This window comes from Leishmania infantum, chromosome 24 (genome assembly GCF_000002875.2).
Source record: "Leishmania infantum JPCM5 genome chromosome 24".
Taxonomy (NCBI): domain Eukaryota; phylum Euglenozoa; class Kinetoplastea; order Trypanosomatida; family Trypanosomatidae; genus Leishmania; species Leishmania infantum.
The window spans coordinates 796499-814396 of NC_009408.2; the positions used below are offsets into that span (position 1 = coordinate 796499).

The window sequence follows — 17898 nt, forward strand, 5'->3', positions numbered from 1 at the left end:
CAAGCGATAGATGAAGACGTTTTCTTCATTCGCGCATACGTAGGTGATGGGTGTGAGAGAGAGAGGGTGGTGATGGAGAGGGATGGAAGGAGGTAGCGTTGCGAGGGTGAGGAATGACGGGGGAGGCGGCGAGGTTGATGACGGCTTGCCGTTGTGGTGGGATGGATGAGCGTGGGCTGTGTTCTTCCACCGCCACCTCCCGCTGCATCGCACTAAAGCTCCAGCAAGCGTCCACAGAACGACTTCCACCGCCAATTCCCTCGACCTTCCTTTAAGTTGCACACACTTCTCAAACATTCCTATCGCTTGCTACACGCGCCCGTCCTTCGTTTTCCCCCTCTTGCATCGATCGCATCTCCCCCCACCTTTAAGGACGTCGCAGATGGACGGACACACACACGTACTCCACTTGCACGGCAAGCAAGGGGTCAGGCCACGCTGGCGAGCGACGCCAACGGAGCAGCAGAGGAAGGGGACATTGATCACCAAAGAGCCACCCACGACAAGATCTTGGAATAGCGCCGCCTCTTTCTCCCTCTTCCTTTCACGTCCTCGCTTCCCCTCTCCCTTGTACTCAGGAGAGTACGCGAGAGAATAGGAGGGGGTAGAAGGGCGTCATGACAGGCTGGCGCACACGTCTTAAGAGGTCCACGAGGAGCCTTGGGGTAGATGGGTCTTGCGAGGGGGTCCGAGTTGCCCTTTCCTTCTTACATGGCGCGTGCGCACCGATGTCGAGGTTTGAGTGCCCCTCGCCCATCTGTTTTCCATCCGTCTATTCACCCTTCGTGAAGTCTTTCCTCTTGCGCTTGAGGTAGTCGCTCTTGCCAGGATTGTCTTCGACACAGCTGCCGCGTAACCGCGCAGCAGCTCTGTCACTGCAACCTTTCCTCTCTCCCTTTCTCACCCAGATGCGACGTCATCTGGATAGATCACTGAATGTAGCGGTAGTACTCAATACCGACATCCTGGAAGGCGGCCTCGTTGCGGTTGCCAAGGCGGTCAATGACAAACTCCATCTTGCGTCTGTCTTTCGCCAGATCGTTCTTCTCGGCGCCTGTGTGGAGAGCCTCGTACTGGGCCTTGTCCAGGTTCACGGGATTCTCGAGGGCCTTGCTGACGTTGATGTTGGCGGCAGCGTTCTCCCAGCCAGGCACGGGCAAGATAGGGATCGACATGCTCGCATCGCCGGAGCCGTAGCCCACCATCACCATAGGCTTGCCGGTGATGTCAAGCTTGCGGGTGTAGGCCTCCTCGAAGCCGGCCGCCAGCCAGCAGGGCAGGGAGGCCGTGTACAGGTTTCCAAAGTTGCCCATTGCTGGGCTGCCCATGCTCATCTTCTTCTCCAGCAGGTCGATGAACTTCTTGTCCTTGCGCAGCACCTTCGCAACCTTACCGGTTGCCGGGAACGCGTCCTTCGGCTCTCCGCCGCTCTCGATCTGCTGAAAGTAGTGCGGGTTCACGTCGAGCTCCTTCAGCACGACTGCGGGGTCGGCTTTGCCCTGCTTGCATAGCTCTGCGAAATAAGCCTTGTGCTCCTCGGAGGTGGCGCGGGCAAGGCCGCGGGCGTACAGGAACGACATGGCCTGGATGGGCATCATGTTGTACGGGCGGTGGAAGAAGAGGGCAGTGACGTCGTCATAGTACTTGCCCGGAGACTGCTGCAGGCGCTCCAGCATGTGCTCCACCGCGACTGTCACCTCCTCCTGGTACACGAGAGTGCTGTAGGGGCCGGAGAAGACCGGGAAGTCCGCCATCTTGCCGTTGGCAGAGCTCTTCGTGTACTCTTCCAGGTTCATGAAATGGCGGCGGTGCGGCTTACGGAAGTCAGGGCCACGGTAGTCCGAAGCCGAGCCGCTGTGCTGCAGCTGCACTTCAAACAGCTTCGGGTCGTGTTCGAGCACCATGGCGGTGGCACCGGCGCCCTGCGTCTGCTCGCCCGTGGAGCCCAGCGCGTACTCGGCAATGTCGGACGCCACAGCGATCGCCATGCGGTCCTTGCCATCGGCGTCGACGAAGCGGGTGGCGCTCTCCATCGCGTACACGCCGGCCAGGCAGGCATGCTTGAATTCAGGCACCTCGCAGTGGCGCGACATGGCCGGCATGTTCATGGCGCGCAGACCCTTATCCACCATACCCTTCACAATGATGGCGCCCGCCGAGTTGTCGGACGAGCTCTCCGTGCCGAGGCCGAGGAAGCCGATCTTGGTGGGGTCGATATTGTTGTTCACAATCAGGCGGAGGACAGCGTTAGCGGCCATGGTGTACGCGTTCTCGTTGTAGTTCGTAATGCGGAAAGACTGCCCAACGACGCTCGACACCTTGTCCCAGCTGTTACCCGTCCACTTGCACCACTGCTCCAGATCCACGCGGCAGTGCGGGGCGTACACGGCCATGCCGCTGACGCCCGCCAGGTTAAGACAGGTGTTGCGCATCATTTTGTTTTCTTTCTGGGGTTCAGTCGTGAGGAGGAAACGGGGCGGGGGGGGGAGGAGGAGCAGGAGGAGGGAGGAGGAGGCGCCTTTCGGTTTGTTTGGGTAATGAGACGAACTAATATAATGAATGCGTGCTTAGTTGCGGTTGGCGTTGAGAGATTCTGCGATGCGTGTTTGGTTTTGGAGTGCGTGCACGCACATAAACGTGGATGGGTGTGTTATGTATATGTAATATATTTATATATATGTGTGTGTGTGGATGTGAAGAAAGAGGGGTGGATGGCCATATGGTGAAGCACGGAGGAGGAAGGGTGGGGACAGATCGACACCGGGCGCATGGAAGATGCCCGTCAGCAAGAGAGAGAGGCAGAGGGAGAGGGGTGCGGCGTGTGGCTGAGGACGCCCATTGTTCCTTGCTCTTGGTTGGCTGTTGAGGCAACGGAGAGGGAGAGAGCAATCGCGGGTATTACGCGCACACCACAGCTGCGCGCGTGTGTGTGTGGGAGGGAGAACGGTAAAGGGAGGGCGGGGAGGCGAAAGCGAAGCTGTGGGACACAATTCCGCCACACCCCTCATCAACCCCCCTTTCTCAGGTCACTCGCGATCCTTGCACACCGACTCGCATACGCACACACGCGCAAAACTATACCCACGCCCACGCGCGCACACACTAGTGTCCAAGGACAGAGAAGAGAGGCGGCCGGGAGAAGGGCCGAGGCAGCTCGACGCATACAGGGAGAGAGAGACGCTCTCTACTTGGCCCGCACACGTGCCTTATAGCTCTCCCACATGCTGCTCTTGAAGTCTTTGCGGTGCTCCAGCACGCGGCGGACAACGTACTGGCACCACGGGGAGTTGTCGGAGCACTCGGGCAGCGTGTGCAGCGGCGGCACGCCAGCACCGCCGGTAACTAGCTCAGAGGACGGCTTTGACATAACGTACTGCACGACACTGTAGAGCTTTTCCAGCAGCTCCGCGCTGGACACACGCAACGCCTGTGCCGCGCCTTGAAATGTGTTGCAGTGGTCCCTCCCCGTGGGCGGGGTGCGCTGCTTGTCCGCGCTCGGCTCGAAAAAGAAGGCACGCACGATGTCGAGATCGGCGAGGATGAGCGGCGCATCAGCCGGGCTGAGAAACACCTCGGCTCCGTCCACATACACGGCGAAGAGGCACGCAGTGAAGTAGTGGCCGAGGCGGTAGCGCAGCTGACGCACCGCCGGCTCGAAATTGATCGTTTCGCGAACGCGATCCAACACGCAGCGCACCTCGTCGAGAATTCGCTGCATCGTCACATCGGGGTAGAGGCGCGGCATGGGCAAGTCCTCCAGCTTGGCGGCGCTACACTTCATCAACTTGTACTGATTCGCATCCAACTGCATGAACTTGGACATCAAGTCCTTGACAGAGTACTGTGTGAGAATGTAAATGCTGAGGCTGTTGCACAGCTTCAGCACGGCGCTGTACAGATTCCGCCAGATCTTCTCTGTAATCTCGTCTGTCGGCACGGGCGGCGCACCTGTCACACGTCGCACCAGGTCGTATTGCTGCCGCGAGCGCATGAGACACTCTTCGAAGCCCTCCCGCACCCGCACCAGGGTTTGCAGGCGATGCACGCCTCTAGGGAGCAGCGCCGGGTACCTGCACAGCTTCGCACATGCGATGCCCACGCACTCGCTTTCGGCCGCCAGGGCCGGCATTTTGTCGCTCGGGGCAGCCGCGGCCACCGTGGGAAATCCTTCCAGGCACTTCTCAATCAGCGCCGTCACAATGTCGAGCCAACTGCACATGCGGGCGTACTGCTGGGCCGCCGGATCGCCCCCGAGGGGTGGCGGCCGTGGAGCGCCAAAGACGGCCTGCACATACCGCATCACATCACCCAATGGCGCACTCGCGCACTCGACCGTATCCGCCCACGGCAGAGAGATCTCCTCCATGAGCTGCTTCGCAAATTTCACGTGTGCGGCCTCGTCGTACTGAGCCAGTGTGTCTAGCGGAGCTAGGTACCTCTGTGTGGCGCGTTTCAGCAGGACACACAGTGTCTTGCTCTCACTTGTGCGCCGCTCGCCGTCGCAGCCGTCTAGCAAGTAGTCGAGGAAGGCATCAAGCGACGCCTTGTGGTCCTTGGGCACGTTTTGGGTGGCACCAGGGTAGAGACCGCCCCAGTGCCGCGTAAGAAGGATGTAGGCGCCGATGCGCAGCCGGCCAGGCACGATGAGCATGGGCGCGAGTGGGAAGCTTCGGGTGAGCATTTGGCAGTACGCCTTTTGCTTCGTGTCAAGGCTGTTGCCGGCCATCTGGAACAAAGTCGCGGCGGAGAGGTGTTGCACGTTCGTATTGTCGTCCACCAGCTCGGCGTAACTGCGGAACACGCCAGAGTTAACGAAGACCTCCATGAGCGCCAACAAAATGTCCTCGCTGCTCGAGGTGGGAGGCAGCACCGGCATATCGTCGACGAGCACCATCGCGCTCAGCATGCACGGCGGCAGGGCGAGGCACGCTTCGATGAACGCCGCCGTCGCACTGCGCTGCATGTCATCTGAGAAGCTGGAGTCGAGCCATGGCATTGGCACGGCTGCCAAGCAGAAGGTCTCCTGCATTACGTAATAGGCATACTTCACTGCCGGCGTCAGCTGTGCGTTAGCGATGCCGGAAATGCCGTAGTGGCTGATGGAGCGCGCCAAGTCCTTTAGAAACACCGCCTGCGCCTCCACGCTGCCGCCCTTGTCGCTGGCCAGCAGCTGCGCATGCAGGTGGCAAAAGTGCTCGGTCTGTGGCAGGATGCTCAAGTACTCTCGCAGCGCCGCAAGGCAGCTCTCCACGTCCTTCGCGCTGTAGATGGGGCTGAGGGTGCTGAGGTCCCGGTGGTACAGCGGAATGAGACAGGCGGCGAACACCATTGCGCGTATGGCAAACGGCACTTGCGTGTCGCCCGGCAAGTCCGGGTAGCGCTCAATTACGCTCTGCAGCTGCTCGGCGCGGCTCACGAAATCGTCGTCGTTGGAGTTTTCACAGAGCAAGCGGAGCGTGGACGCATTCGGGCGTAGTTCGGAGAGGTACCGCCGGCGCTCCTCTTTCGCCACCGCGTCCCCATCGTCAAGCGCCCGTCGCAGGGCGGGAGGTGTGACGTTCGCCAGTGACCGCGTGTGCTGCTCCTCCGTGATGTTGAAAACGCGCCGGTACACGTTGCCCAACTCTTGCGCGTACATGTCCCGCTTCTGGGTGAGCAGCACACCGGTGGCCAGGAGGAGGCTCTCGTAGGCGAAGATGGGCAAAATGTCAAGGAACGGCGCCAGAGGTGCGCTGTCGAGTACCTCGCAGAGCTGGATGTGCGGTGGGCGCGGGAAGCTGAAGGCGGCCGCCGTCGCCTCCTCGTTCATCTTGCGCTGCTGTGCAGCGGCGTCGAAGACGGTGCCGAACTGGGTCGCGATGTTTGAGGAAATGGTGCCCGGCGTGGTGCCGCAGAGCGGGATCTGCATCTGCTCCATAAGCCGCGCCACGTCAGACACGTTGAGCTCCTCCTTGGCAGCCCCTGGCAGGCTCGTCACGGGGGAGGTCTGCCGCACGCCTTGAATGGAGGAGGACAGCGGGTTCCACACAGACGACAGAATCTTGCCCGTGCTGCTGCCCGTTGCGCTGGCGGGCCGCGTACCTTGCCGCTTCGAAGCCGCGGAGGCGCGGGAATCGTTCGTCGTCGAAGCAGAGCTGCCGGAGAGCCGCCGCCCGCTATCCGGAACAGCAGCAGCTCCCTCGACGCTGCCCAAGCCCTTTAAGGCCCCTATGAGGAAGCCCAAAAGCCCCTTGTTGCCCTCCTGCGCTGCGCTGTTGCTAGCGCCCGGGGGTGGCTGCACAGGGCGCGGCGGCGACTGCTCAGATGCCGCCAGTTTTGGACTACCGCTGTCGCCGCGCTTATCGGGCGAATGGGAGCTATCGTTTTTCGCCGCTACATGCGGTGAGGAGCTGCTGCCATCAATGGTCGAGTACGACCCGCGATTAGCATTGGGTAGATCGGGCTTTGCCTCTTTTTTCGCCGGCAGCTCTGGAGGGGATCTCGAGTGCTTGCTGCGGCTGGTCGGCGCTGCGTTTTTGGCTCGCTGGACGCCGCCGCTGCTGCTGCCGATAACGGTGAAGCACTTCGTCAAGTCGAGCTCGAACTTTGGCACCTTCTTTCCCTTGGCGTGCTGCGCTGCTCTCTCGGCCTCGGCGTAGAGGGTGGTGGGACTCGGGCAGCTTGTGAGGTCGACGTGCTCCAGTGACGCACAGCCGTCTGGTAACTTGAGGCTCACGTTTGGCGGCGGGTGTCGCAGTGCATACAGCAGTAGCTCATCGCGTTCTGCCTGCACGCTCTTCATTCTGGTATGGAGGGAATAAAAGAAGCGTGCGTGCGTGGTTCAGAGTCGAGGGAGAATTCAGTTGCATATATTGGGAGACGGAGCGGAGCGCGGATGTGCGTGCGTGCGTGCGGGGGTGGGGCGGGGGCCTAGATGTGGAAGAGTAGAGATACGAGAAGTGGGAGAATGGAGCACAAGCGCGAAGCAATGAAAGAAAAACGATAGCAGGCGTGTATAGAAGGGGGAACGAGGGGAGGGGAGGGGGAGAGAGGTGCTGCTCGCTCACATGCATACGCAAGCACCGCTGGCGTATAGCGCAAAACTCCCCACAGAACCAAAAGCTCAAGGGAGGGAGGTAGAAAGATAATAAGAAGAGAATCAGCTGTCGACAGCAACAGTGCTGGTGTCGGCAACTGTGAACGACAACCACCTGCAGGTGCAGTTGCCGTCTTGTCTCTGCGTCTGCGTGCGTGCACCTGCTCCGGTATTCAGCTTACGACATGCAACTCCTTCCACGGCAGCGAGAAGGAGAGCAGGCGATGAAGCGAAAAGAGCCGCTGGCCGAGAGGGCGCCGTGGATGTCTCAGGCAGCGAAGAGAGAAGAGGCGCAAAGATGGTGATGGCCAGAATGCTGTGGAGCGCGTGGCGGTGGCGCGTCTTTGCATAACACCGAGGAAGGCAAGGGGGGAAGGGGGAGGGAGAGAGTATGCAGTACTGCGAGAGATAGAGGGTGTTCGCTCCACACATACACACACATACACACGGACGCGTGTGCACAGGAGGTGAGGCGGGAGAAGTAGACAGGAGGAGCGATATGCTGAGCGGAAGGAGGTGGGGGGGGGCTTACCCGTACAGACACGAAGGGAAGACAAAAAAGACGAAAATAAACGTATGCCCGCACGTGTGCAGCACTCGAGCACCGAACGATCAGTGCCTTCTCGGGCTACGCGGGTGCTTTGCCGGCGGACCAAAGGCCGAGGAGAAGCGGCACACTATCACCCCTCCTTCTTTCCGTACTCTTCGGTTTCATCTGCTTGCCGGCCAACCAGGGGCGTGCATGCCAGCACGTGCTGCGCGCACCGCCGTGTACACACCACCACCCATGCACGCACGTCCATGTAGAGCATGGACACGTGAACCAGACGTGCACACGCGGTGGGGCCCACGCGCGCACACAGTCGCGTTAGGCCATGTATAGCATGCGCACCCCATTGGTTTTGTGCGGAGAGAGGGAAGAGGCCGCCAGCAGCGCGCAGCCGTACTAGCGTTGTGGACATCGGTTAGTGGCCACCTACCCCCTCCCGTGCACCAAACGTCGCCGCACGCGCCGTTGCACCAGTGGGGAGCACACAAAGCTCTAGGACTCAGCAACGCACAGACTCTCACACACACACATACACACACACACGCACGTAGCACGTAGCGGCAGGCACGCGTCTAAGAGCCTGGCGCTCCACCGTGAGTGGCCCGCACAGCGATGGTGAACTGCTCCCTGTCGTGCCAGAGCTGCGCGGCATGATTGTTCAGCGGTGACTCGTTGTTCGGGTTGTTGAGTAGGTTCTGGATGGACAGCAAGATGGAGCTCACCGAGTAGACGGCCGACCATTTCTCCTTGAGGATGTCGAGGCAGATGGCCCCACGCGTATCTACGTTCGGGTGGAAGCACGGCGTCATGAATGTGACAGTGGGCGCCTCGTACGGGTAGTTGGGCGGAAAAACAAGCAGCAAGTTGTACTCGAGCTCCTCATACGGCGTATTCGGTACGCCCTTGACGCTGCCGATCCAGCGGAATAGGTTGTCGTCCTCCGGGTAGGCGGAGATGCCCTCGGCATCACTCATCATCACCTCTACGAGCTCCTTTTGCAGCCGCGCCGCTGCCCCGCTGTTGCTGCTGCCGCCGTGCATTGGTGTGCCAGTACGTGAGTCAGTATCGAAGACCAGAGAAGCGCGTTGCACCGACGCACACGCACAAGAGCAGGCACGCGGAATGTCGACAGTGGAGGAAACAAGAAGAGGAGCAGCTGCAGGAATCTGCGATGGGGATGTGTGGGAGTGAGCAGCGCGCGGGGAGGATAGGCGAGAGAATGGGCAGAAGAAAACCAGTGCCGTGTGTACCACGTAACGCCTCTGCAAGGTGTCACCGAGACAACAACACAAAACAGCGAGAAACACGCACACGCACACACAAGGAGGGGCTGAGGAGAGAGAAGCAAGGGGAATCCGCGAGTGATGAGGAGACGGCAGACGCGCGTAGCAACACCCAATAAAAAGAAGTGTGTCTGTGTGCGGGCTGTGGGGAATGGAGAGGGAGCTTCCCAGGTGTGACTGAGTGGCTTTGTAACAGAAAAGGAAAGGCGGAGGAGCAGGGCGTATCTACAAGACAAGCGAAGGGGGAGAGAGAGAGGTGTGCGTGTGTGATGGAGTGCCTACATGGGTATACGTTGAGGAAGCCGGGCCACACACACACGCAGGCGCCTTGGCTGAAAAGCTTAGCCGGTGCGTGTCTGAAGCTGGAAAAGAAGTGGCAGTGGCCAAGTGCTCGCTATGCTCAAAAGGTGGTGTGCAGCAGTGCTAGAGATACCGGTGCTGGTGCGAGTGAGGCTCTTCGCGTTGATTAGCTGCTGTGCTGTGCTTCCTGATAGGCATGGAAGGGAGGGGGTGGAGGCGAGGGCGGGGGGACGAAAAGAAAGAAGGCGTCAGGGTCTACCGCCGGCAGGGGCAGAGCTGCATGGAGGAGAAAGAGGGCCTTAGGATGCTGCTGGCCATCTAGGGAGTCATGTAGGCGGCATCGCAAGTCAGCGGCGGGGACGCGTAACCGGTGAGACGCCGCACGCTGTAAACAGGACGGAGAGAGCGAGCAAGCGAGAGCGAATGAGGTAGCGCGAAAACGCGATGCGCATTCCGCTCTTGAGCCCCACAGGCACGCAGACAGGCCACTCCAAGAGAGGGAGAGCACAGGCTTCTTTTGCTTACTTCCTTTACGCCCCCGGAGGGCTGCGCGTGCGTACCTGGGTTGGTGACGGCCAAACGCGCAGCAGGGCCTACGTACACGCGCACACACCGAAAATAAAGGAAAAGCGCCGCGCAGCTACATGATGGTGGCCAGAGGACGCAACAATAACAAAACATCAGCTTCTTTTTGTCATCATCACCGGCGCACGTCTCTGCGTGCGGCTTAGGAGTGCAAGAGGTGCGGAAGGACTTCACGAGTGTACCAGTCTGCATTGCACTTGGTGACGGTGTCCGTCATGTCGTCGCCCGTGTCGCCTTCGCTCGCCTTCCAGACGTCGAGGAAGTGTTGCATCACCTCGGTGCCAAGATACTGCTCGAACGGCTTCAGCAGCAGCACCTCCTGCGTCACACTGCGCCGCTCCACATCGCGGCGTGCGAGGACGCGGTTCACCCCGCCGGAGTCGCGATCAGTCTCCATCGATGGTGATCGCCACGAGGAGGGCCATTCGGCAGGGAGGAAGATGAGCCGCATGTGCCGGATTAGAACCATCATGACAGAGACACGCATGGGGTCGATGGTGGAGTAAACCTCCTCGAACGGTACAAACACGCGCTTCACCGTTTCCGAGGGCGTCGCTGTGGAGGTGTCCTTGGCAGGGCTGTCACGCTGTGCGGCACACGACGAAATCTCGGAGAGGTGATCGCCGGCGCCGCTCAGCTGGTCGAGATGCTGCAAACAGCGCTCCTGGACGAGCGGGTGGCTCCGCAGCGGCCCAGTGAGCTCGATGATGGGCGGCTCAAAGGGATACCGGCTAGGGAAGTACACGTAGAAGGCGAAGCAGCCACGGTACCAAGGCGAGGAGGGCGAGCGCACCTGCACAAGACCGTTCCACGCGTGGTCCGGCGCGAGCATCGGGTCCACCCCAAAGGCCGGCCCGTCGTTGGCGGACGGCGTCAGCGACAGGCCATCCAAGCAGTAGAGCGGCGGCAGAAGCAGCACGTCTCGCAGTGGGCTGGTTGTCGACCCTACCGAGTTTGCGACACTTGGCTGCCTCTCGTCCTCATCTTCCTCTGCAGGGGTCAGTGCAGACGCGATGCCATGGGTGGTGAGCAGTAGCATCTCGCGCCGCAGGTAGAGGGACCGGAAGAGATAGTCCCGAGTGGATGTGGAGTGCCCGTAGGGCGAACAGGATGAGGACGCCATTGTTGGCGCTGCAGTCGATGAGGACGACACACCCGATGGAGGCGCGGCTAGGGCTAACTGGATAGCAGCACGCAGCTAGAGATCAACCGGCGAGAGCTTGTGCGTGCTTCTGTCAACGTTGTAGCAGCGCCAAACCGAAACGCGAGCGAGGGAGTGGTGCTGGTGACGGGCTCTGTGTCAACATACACGCATGCAGGCAATTGTGGTTGAGGTAACAGCCGTTTCCTCCTGTGCTACCACAGATGCACCCAATTGCCACGTGCTGTGCTTCCCTCTGCGCACACACGCGGACTGGGACGCCGGGTGACGTAACCAGGCCCACAGAGTACAGAAAAGGAAAAGCAGCTGGCTTGAAGAGGGGTGCTGCACCGCAGCGGGTGCACTTGCAGATTGCACAGATGAAGAGGAATGACGTGCGGAAAGACGGAGGGGGAGGGTGGAAGTAAACGGAGGCGTTAGGGCTGCTAATGTGTGTGTGTGTGTGTGTGTCTGCTCCGTTCGGCACAGATTTTCTTCTTTGGCAACGGAGAGAAGCCCTGACGACGGGGGGGGGCACACAGGCACGCACCTCATACAGCGCATGGCATCTCAAGGGCACGGTGCCCCCGCCCCCCACCCCCACCCACTCTGAGGGCGGAAGCCAAGCAGCTCCCAACCTAACCCTGCCAATGCCAAGCCCCTTCGCGTGGTGACAGGGTCAAGCACCTACAAGGTAGGGGAGGCCAGAGCGATGCACCGCCACGGATGCCGGCGGCCCGGTCCTGGACGGGCGCTGCGTCGGAGCGGCCTGCGACGGCGAGCACGCTTGTGCGCCACCCATATGACTAGGCAGTGTGCCAACACGTGACTCGAGCGCAGCTCAGCCGGCCCTCACACTGCCCACGGGGGCGAGGGGACCCTGAGCCACCGCGAAGGCGGAGGGGACGCGCCACGCGGCGGCGTGCGAAGTGGGTAGGTGGGGGGAGAGGTTGAGGCCGAGGGCATGCTCCGATGGCTGAGGCGGCGCATCGCCCTGGCGCGTGTCGACGGCCGCTTCGCACCACACGACGGGCGGCGTGTGACAGGGCCCGGTGGCGGTAGCGCGTGGCGTTTCACCTCACGTGGTGTGCGGCAGACAAAAGCGGACACGCGCTGAGGAGGCAACAGATGAGCGGACAGAATGGTGCTCGCACGGACAGAGATAGAACCCAACGCAGGCGTCTGTGTTGCCGTATGGGGATATGAGAGCCGGAACACTACCTCTACAGCGGTAGCGCTATTACATCAGCATGATCGCCCCTTAGCCGTTGCCTTCAGTGCGGTGGTAGACAGAGCACCGCTTCTTGTTTGAATGGCTGTTTTTTTTTCCGCGCATATCGAGAGCGCCGATCCTTTACGGCGTCGCCCTCCTTCTCGCCCTCCCCGCTTCCTCGAGCAAAGCAGCACACCAGCGAGGGTACGGGCGCATCAGGCGTACACGGAGAGCGGCAGACGGCACGCAGCATAAAAAGAGACGAACGAGGAGGCACGCAGAGGTCGACGAGCACGGTCCGGGGCGAAAGGAGAAGGAAGGGAGGGAGGGGGTCTGAAAATGCTGATACATAGACACGCACGTAAGGAGTAGAAAGAGGCAATCGAGTGAGGCGCACATGATGCAAGCACGCAACATGAAAACGCAGGCGAGGGAGCGGGGAGGACAACGTGGGTCAATACATGAGATGTCTCCCTCTTCCCTTCGCTTCCCTCCCGCCCACTCCATCCCGCAATAGATCGTCTCCACGGCACCAACGCCCTCTGCACCAGTGCATGAAGTAGCGAGAGAGAGAGAGCTGCAAAGAAAAGAGGCCTACCAACGACAAGGGCGCACTGTGGCAGCACAGAAGAGGGGCGGCGGGTGGAGGTTAGGGATTGCACAACCAAGGGAGGAAGACGGATGCATGCACATAGGTAAAGCGGAGCCACACGGCAGCACCCTGTGGAGCACCAGTGCGGCGCCCGCTTTCGAAGGAGAGGAATGAATACGCACATGCACGGAGGGATGGTCAAAGGCACCTCGGAAGCCAAAAACAGCAAAGATCGCAGCAAGAGAACGTGGCAGAAGGCGAGAAGGGAGAACATCATCGCGCGCTCACACACGTACACGCGCGGTGGCGCATAAAAGTGGAGCGGAGAGACGGCGATGGCAGAGGGAGAGGGGAGGGTGGGGGTGGAGGTGGAAGCAAACGCAGAAACTGAAAACGCACCATCGCCGAACGGGAGCGACTCCGGAAAGGAGCAAGAATGGAAGAGGACAGGTAGGGAGAGCACGCTCTCCGGCCAACGCATACATGTTCTCTACGTGTTCTGTTGCTGGCGCCAGAAGACAGCTGTTGGAGGTGGGGAGGGGGGGAGAAGGAACCACAAAATACAAACAGAAGAGGCAAATGCACAGACACAAGAACGGTACAAGAGCAGCAACACACACACGCGCCAAAATGGACACAGGGAGGGGGAGGGGAGGGCGAGCATCTTTAGGGGACGAAGACGCATGCCATACGCAGGCGTTGCAAGGCATATGCACATGTGCGCGTTTTGCTTCAGCGAGGAGGAACCAATGCAGCTCTCCGTGTCACACACGCACACACAAGGAGACTCCTACACTCGGCGTTACTACATCATCCACGTCGTCTTTTCCGCTCCACTCGTTCATCGACGATGCAGGCAGTCTTCCTCTACCTTTCTCTCCGCTTAGAAGCTTATCGTTCCGCATTGTCAGCACTGCTAGTCGCATGGACTGCCCTTTTTCGAAACACACATGCGGCCCTTCGGCTGTAACTGTAGCGCCACCTTGCACCTCCGATGGCAAGGAGGAGGGAGACAGTGAAGTGGGCGAGTACTGATGTGCCTGTGCGTGCGTTGATGCGATGCGCCCCCCCCCCGTGAATGTGAAAGAAACCAAGACGAGAGAGGCGGCAGTGACAACCCATACCAGCATGCCCTCACTCAGCGGGCCCGCAGGAGAGAAGGGGCGGAGGTGCATCATCGCGGTTCCCCGTTCCGCCTTTTCTCGATGTACGACCTCTCTCTGTCCTTCCCCATTCTTCTCCACCTCTACTCCCACGCACGCATACACATCTGCATGCACGAAGGGCGGGGTGGGCGGTGTAGCCAAAAAGGAGCGAAGAGCAGGTGGAGAAAGGGGGAGGCCAAAGGCGGCCAATGCAGAATAAAAATGGTGTGGCATCCATGAAGCTTTTCAAGGACACACACACACACACATGTATATATGTATATACATGTATACATCTGCGTACAGCATGGCCGCACGCGTCCACCATAAGCTCGCTCCGCCACACCGGCAAATCCACAGGTCGGCAGCAACGGCAAAGGGCAGCTTCCAGTCAAGAACAAAGAGAGGAAAAAGCGATGGAGGGAAACACATAACGGCAGAGGGAGGGAGGGGGAGAAGAAGCGAAGTAGACAAGTAAACGCAGAGGCGGCCAATGATGAGGAAGAAACGAGGAGGCGGCGGCAGCAGCACAGAAAGGCACACCTGTCAAGCAAGAGAGAGGGGGGCGCGCATCTGCGGGGAGGGGGATGCGCGGCGACCCCTCCCCCACAGCACCCTGTATAGTTGTGTGCAGCACAGCAAACACAGAGCACAGGGCCGGGCAGACGCGCACAACACCACAAACACTCGCATGAAGGCAGTCACATCGGCACACACACACACACATGGGAGTCTCAAACGGCGAAGTCCAGCTGAGCGCGTTCTCTCTGTGTTCACCTGTGTATGTGTGCCTTTCAGCCCCCTCCCTCTCTCTACTTCCTTCTCTATTTCTCATCGGGCCTGCTCTTGTTTAACTTGCGTGTTGGTGCTACTACCGGCCGGTGCGCAAGTGTGTGTGTCCGGGTACAGTATACGTGTTGCGGAGAAGCTTGTAGAGTAGTCCAGGGATGCTCTCCGAGAATGCATGTGCATACACACGTCATTGAGAAAGGATTGGAAAGAAAAGATAGATATGGGGGAGGCACGTGCGCTGCGCGGGAAACAAGGGGGCTCTGTGGAACGGATCACTCGAAGAGACACATCGACAACGACGGCATGCATCACAGGGACAAATCGAGGTACAACACACACACAGAGAAAGAGAGACAGGCTGCAGAGGTGAAAGGACGGAAGTGAAGAAAGGAAAACGACGGTGCGCCCGCAAGTGAGAGTGACGGAGCAGAAGGAGGGAGGCGGGCAGGACAGGAACACATCGCATTACCACAAGCGCACATGCCATGCGATAAACGCATCGGCAAGACCAACGTCAGGGGCCACAACTACAATACAAAAGGGGAAGAGAGATGTAAAAGACGAACAGTGAAGAGATGCTGTATACACACACACAGGAGGGGGGAGGGAGGTGCACAGGGAAGCGAAAGAAGCGAGCTTGCGCCACCCCATTCACCATGTGGCGTATACAACACACAGCGAGAGAGCGACAAAGAGAAAGACACGGTAAAGTATCACTGACGCCAAAGGCAGCACTATTCCACGACACCCGCACACACACACAAAGGATGGAGGACGTACGAGGTGAAGGAGTCGGGTGACGTGTGTGTGTGGGGGGGGTGGAGGGGGAGATAATGAAGTATGCGAGCGAAGACGCTAACCAAATATCGTAGACGACCTGCTAGCCGAAGGAAAATAGAACCGCGCCACCGCACAGCACAGCTATGCCCCTTCCGCGTTCTCTCTCAACAGACATGAACGCACGCACCGGCTCAGACAGAGAGAGACAGACATGCACGGATAGGCTGGCTATCACTACATGCACATCGTTCCTCCTTTTCCACTTTTCGTTGCTGCTGTCGCTCCGCTCCATCCCATCAGGAGTGCGACCTTGTGATGACGATCGCAGCATGATTCCTCGAGTCCTTGGACCTAGAGGGGGCATGAAGATTCGGCTTGCTAAAGCTCCGGAGGTTGTGCTGCGCAGCCTGCATAGCAGCGAGAGTACGCATGCTTTCCTCGTGCTGCTTTAAGGCGTCCGTGTTGTGTTTCACGAAGTAGTTTGCCACGGTGATCCAGTCGTTGACCGTGTCCTTTGCCTTGCTGTGAGTGCTGCCGACGCTGCTGCGCGTCAGCCCTTCGATCATTTCCTCCGTCAGACCCTCCTGGGAGTCGTCCCCGCGCTGCTTCTCGTGCGCCGCGGCGGCCACCGGCGCGCCCCTTTCAGAGGCGATGGGCAACGGTGCCTCATTAATGCGCATCGTTGTCTCCAGCTTCTTCGCCAGGGACGTCTTGCGGCTGACGGCATGGCCCATTGCGCTGGCCGGCAGAGTCGATGCAGACAGAATCAGCGCGCTGTGCTAGCGAGAAAAACAAAGTGGACAACGCTTTTGGGGCCCAAGTTCGAAAAGGGTAGATCGAAGGCAGCACACACGTTTCTGCCTTGGTTTTAGCTGCTGTGTTCGTTCCAACGAAATGAAGCGGCACTTGGCGATGAGGATGGCCGGGGATGTGCAACGATGGTTCGCTTATGAATGCACGTGTGTGTGTGTGTGTGTTTCTGCGTGTGGCTACGAGGGAGATGTGGAGGTACATTCAACAACCTTCAGGATGGGAAAAGAAAACGAGAAGAGATGCAAGGAGAGAGCGCATACGACATAAGCGAGAAACTAGATGCACGTGAAGAAACGCGCACGCAGCATGCGAGCTGTTCCTTGTGTCGAGCGTGTGAGCTATGTGTGCGCGTGTGTATGTTGATACATTGAACAAGTCACTTGCGATGATCTGCTGCTGCTGAAGGTGCAGCTACTACAGTGCGTGTACAGGTGGGTGTGCAGAGATCAGAACGAGTACAAGAAGGCCCAAGTCCACACATCAAGAGACTTCGGAATCCAAGTGCACAGATACGTCCATATCCCCCCCCCCTGCCTGCCACAGGTGCGGGTGGGCAAATAATGGACCCCAACATCGCTCATCGCTGCCCACCCGCTCTCCCTTCCACAATGGCAACAAGAATTCGGTTGATCAAGACACTTTCGCTGTTTTCGAGGAAACTCAGCGTTCACGCTTCGCAGAAAAAAAGAGATGAAGTGGTAAGGGAGCGAGGGAGGCGTCAGCAGGGGTGACGTGATTGCTCCCCGGCTCTGCTCCCCCTGTTAATCTTCCCTATCCCCATCAGCCTCCCGCACATACAGGAGAGCACCGTCGCTGTTTTGGTGATCCGCCTTCACTGCCTCAAGGTGGCACTTCTCTTGTGCTCACGAATTTCCTACGTTACGCCCCTTTAGTTTCAGCTTCGTCTTCGGCCCGCCATCGCCGCCGCCTCCCCTCACCGCACACTGCGCACCGCGGAGACAGCGAAACGGAAGACAACAAATGCATCGCCTGCTCTCATCGACTGAAGGAAAAGGACAGAGAGAGGGACAGGAGGCCGTGCACCGTGCGGAAGGGTGGTGGTAGTATGGGAGGGGTGAAGGGAGGCGCATGCGCATCGAGAACGACCTTCCATCCCCTCACCCGCGTCACTGGCATTGCGAGAGCGAGACGAGCCCAAAGAGGGAGAGCACAGAACAGAATGCGGAGCCGCCGGGGGGGGGGGGAAGGGGGCCACAATCAGGGCGCAAAGACAAGTAAGCAGCGCACCCACTCACACGGATACGCAGGCACACGCAAAGAGAGCGAGGTCGAAATATACGGAAAAGATGATGGTTAAAAGAAACAGCAGCAGCCGCATGTGCACCAGCACACGCAAAAACGCTGATACACGCACGCACACACGTGTCAGCGGCAACGCAACACGAGCCCAGCAAGAAGCCAGACTGCGACGCCACTTTGCTGGTACCGAGCCTTGACGCGCGTCTTCTGCTCCTTTGGTCTTCCATCACGGGTGCCTCCGCCGATGGGCCGCACGGCGCCAGGGCGGCAAGGCAGTGCGGGACTTCTCAGTGTTCCTCTACCGGATCGACGAGATCACATTCGGTGAGAATTCAACCCTTGTTCTCAGTCTCTCCGCCCAACGAAAGG

General features: G+C 59.5%; 5 protein-coding genes across 5 annotated transcripts; all 5 read right to left on the bottom strand.

Moving 5' to 3' along the window:
- Window positions 1-929: 929 nt before the first annotated feature.
- LINJ_24_2200 (conserved hypothetical protein) lies at window positions 930-2435 on the bottom strand (the record flags this gene model as incomplete). Its single annotated transcript, XM_001465974.1, has 1 exon — window positions 930-2435. One exon carries the CDS (start codon window positions 2433-2435, stop codon window positions 930-932), a length of 1506 nt encoding a protein of 501 aa, XP_001466011.1.
- Window positions 2436-3184: 749 nt separating this feature from the next.
- On the bottom strand, window positions 3185-6781 carry LINJ_24_2210 (conserved hypothetical protein; the record flags this gene model as incomplete). Its single annotated transcript, XM_001465975.1, has 1 exon — window positions 3185-6781. One exon carries the CDS (start codon window positions 6779-6781, stop codon window positions 3185-3187), a length of 3597 nt encoding a protein of 1198 aa, XP_001466012.1.
- Window positions 6782-8197: 1416 nt separating this feature from the next.
- Window positions 8198-8665, bottom strand: LINJ_24_2220 (putative ubiquitin-conjugating enzyme e2; the record flags this gene model as incomplete). Its single annotated transcript, XM_001465976.1, has 1 exon — window positions 8198-8665. The coding sequence occupies one exon, from the start codon at window positions 8663-8665 to the stop codon at window positions 8198-8200; it is 468 nt and encodes a 155-aa protein (XP_001466013.1).
- Window positions 8666-9935: 1270 nt separating this feature from the next.
- LINJ_24_2230 (conserved hypothetical protein) lies at window positions 9936-10916 on the bottom strand (the record flags this gene model as incomplete). The annotated part of the gene is made up of 1 exon (XM_001465977.1): window positions 9936-10916. The coding sequence occupies one exon, from the start codon at window positions 10914-10916 to the stop codon at window positions 9936-9938; it is 981 nt and encodes a 326-aa protein (XP_001466014.1).
- A 4836-nt stretch (window positions 10917-15752) lies between these two features.
- LINJ_24_2240 (hypothetical protein, unknown function) lies at window positions 15753-16190 on the bottom strand (the record flags this gene model as incomplete). Its single annotated transcript, XM_001465978.1, has 1 exon — window positions 15753-16190. One exon carries the CDS (start codon window positions 16188-16190, stop codon window positions 15753-15755), a length of 438 nt encoding a protein of 145 aa, XP_001466015.1.
- Between the last annotated feature and the right edge of the window lie 1708 nt (window positions 16191-17898).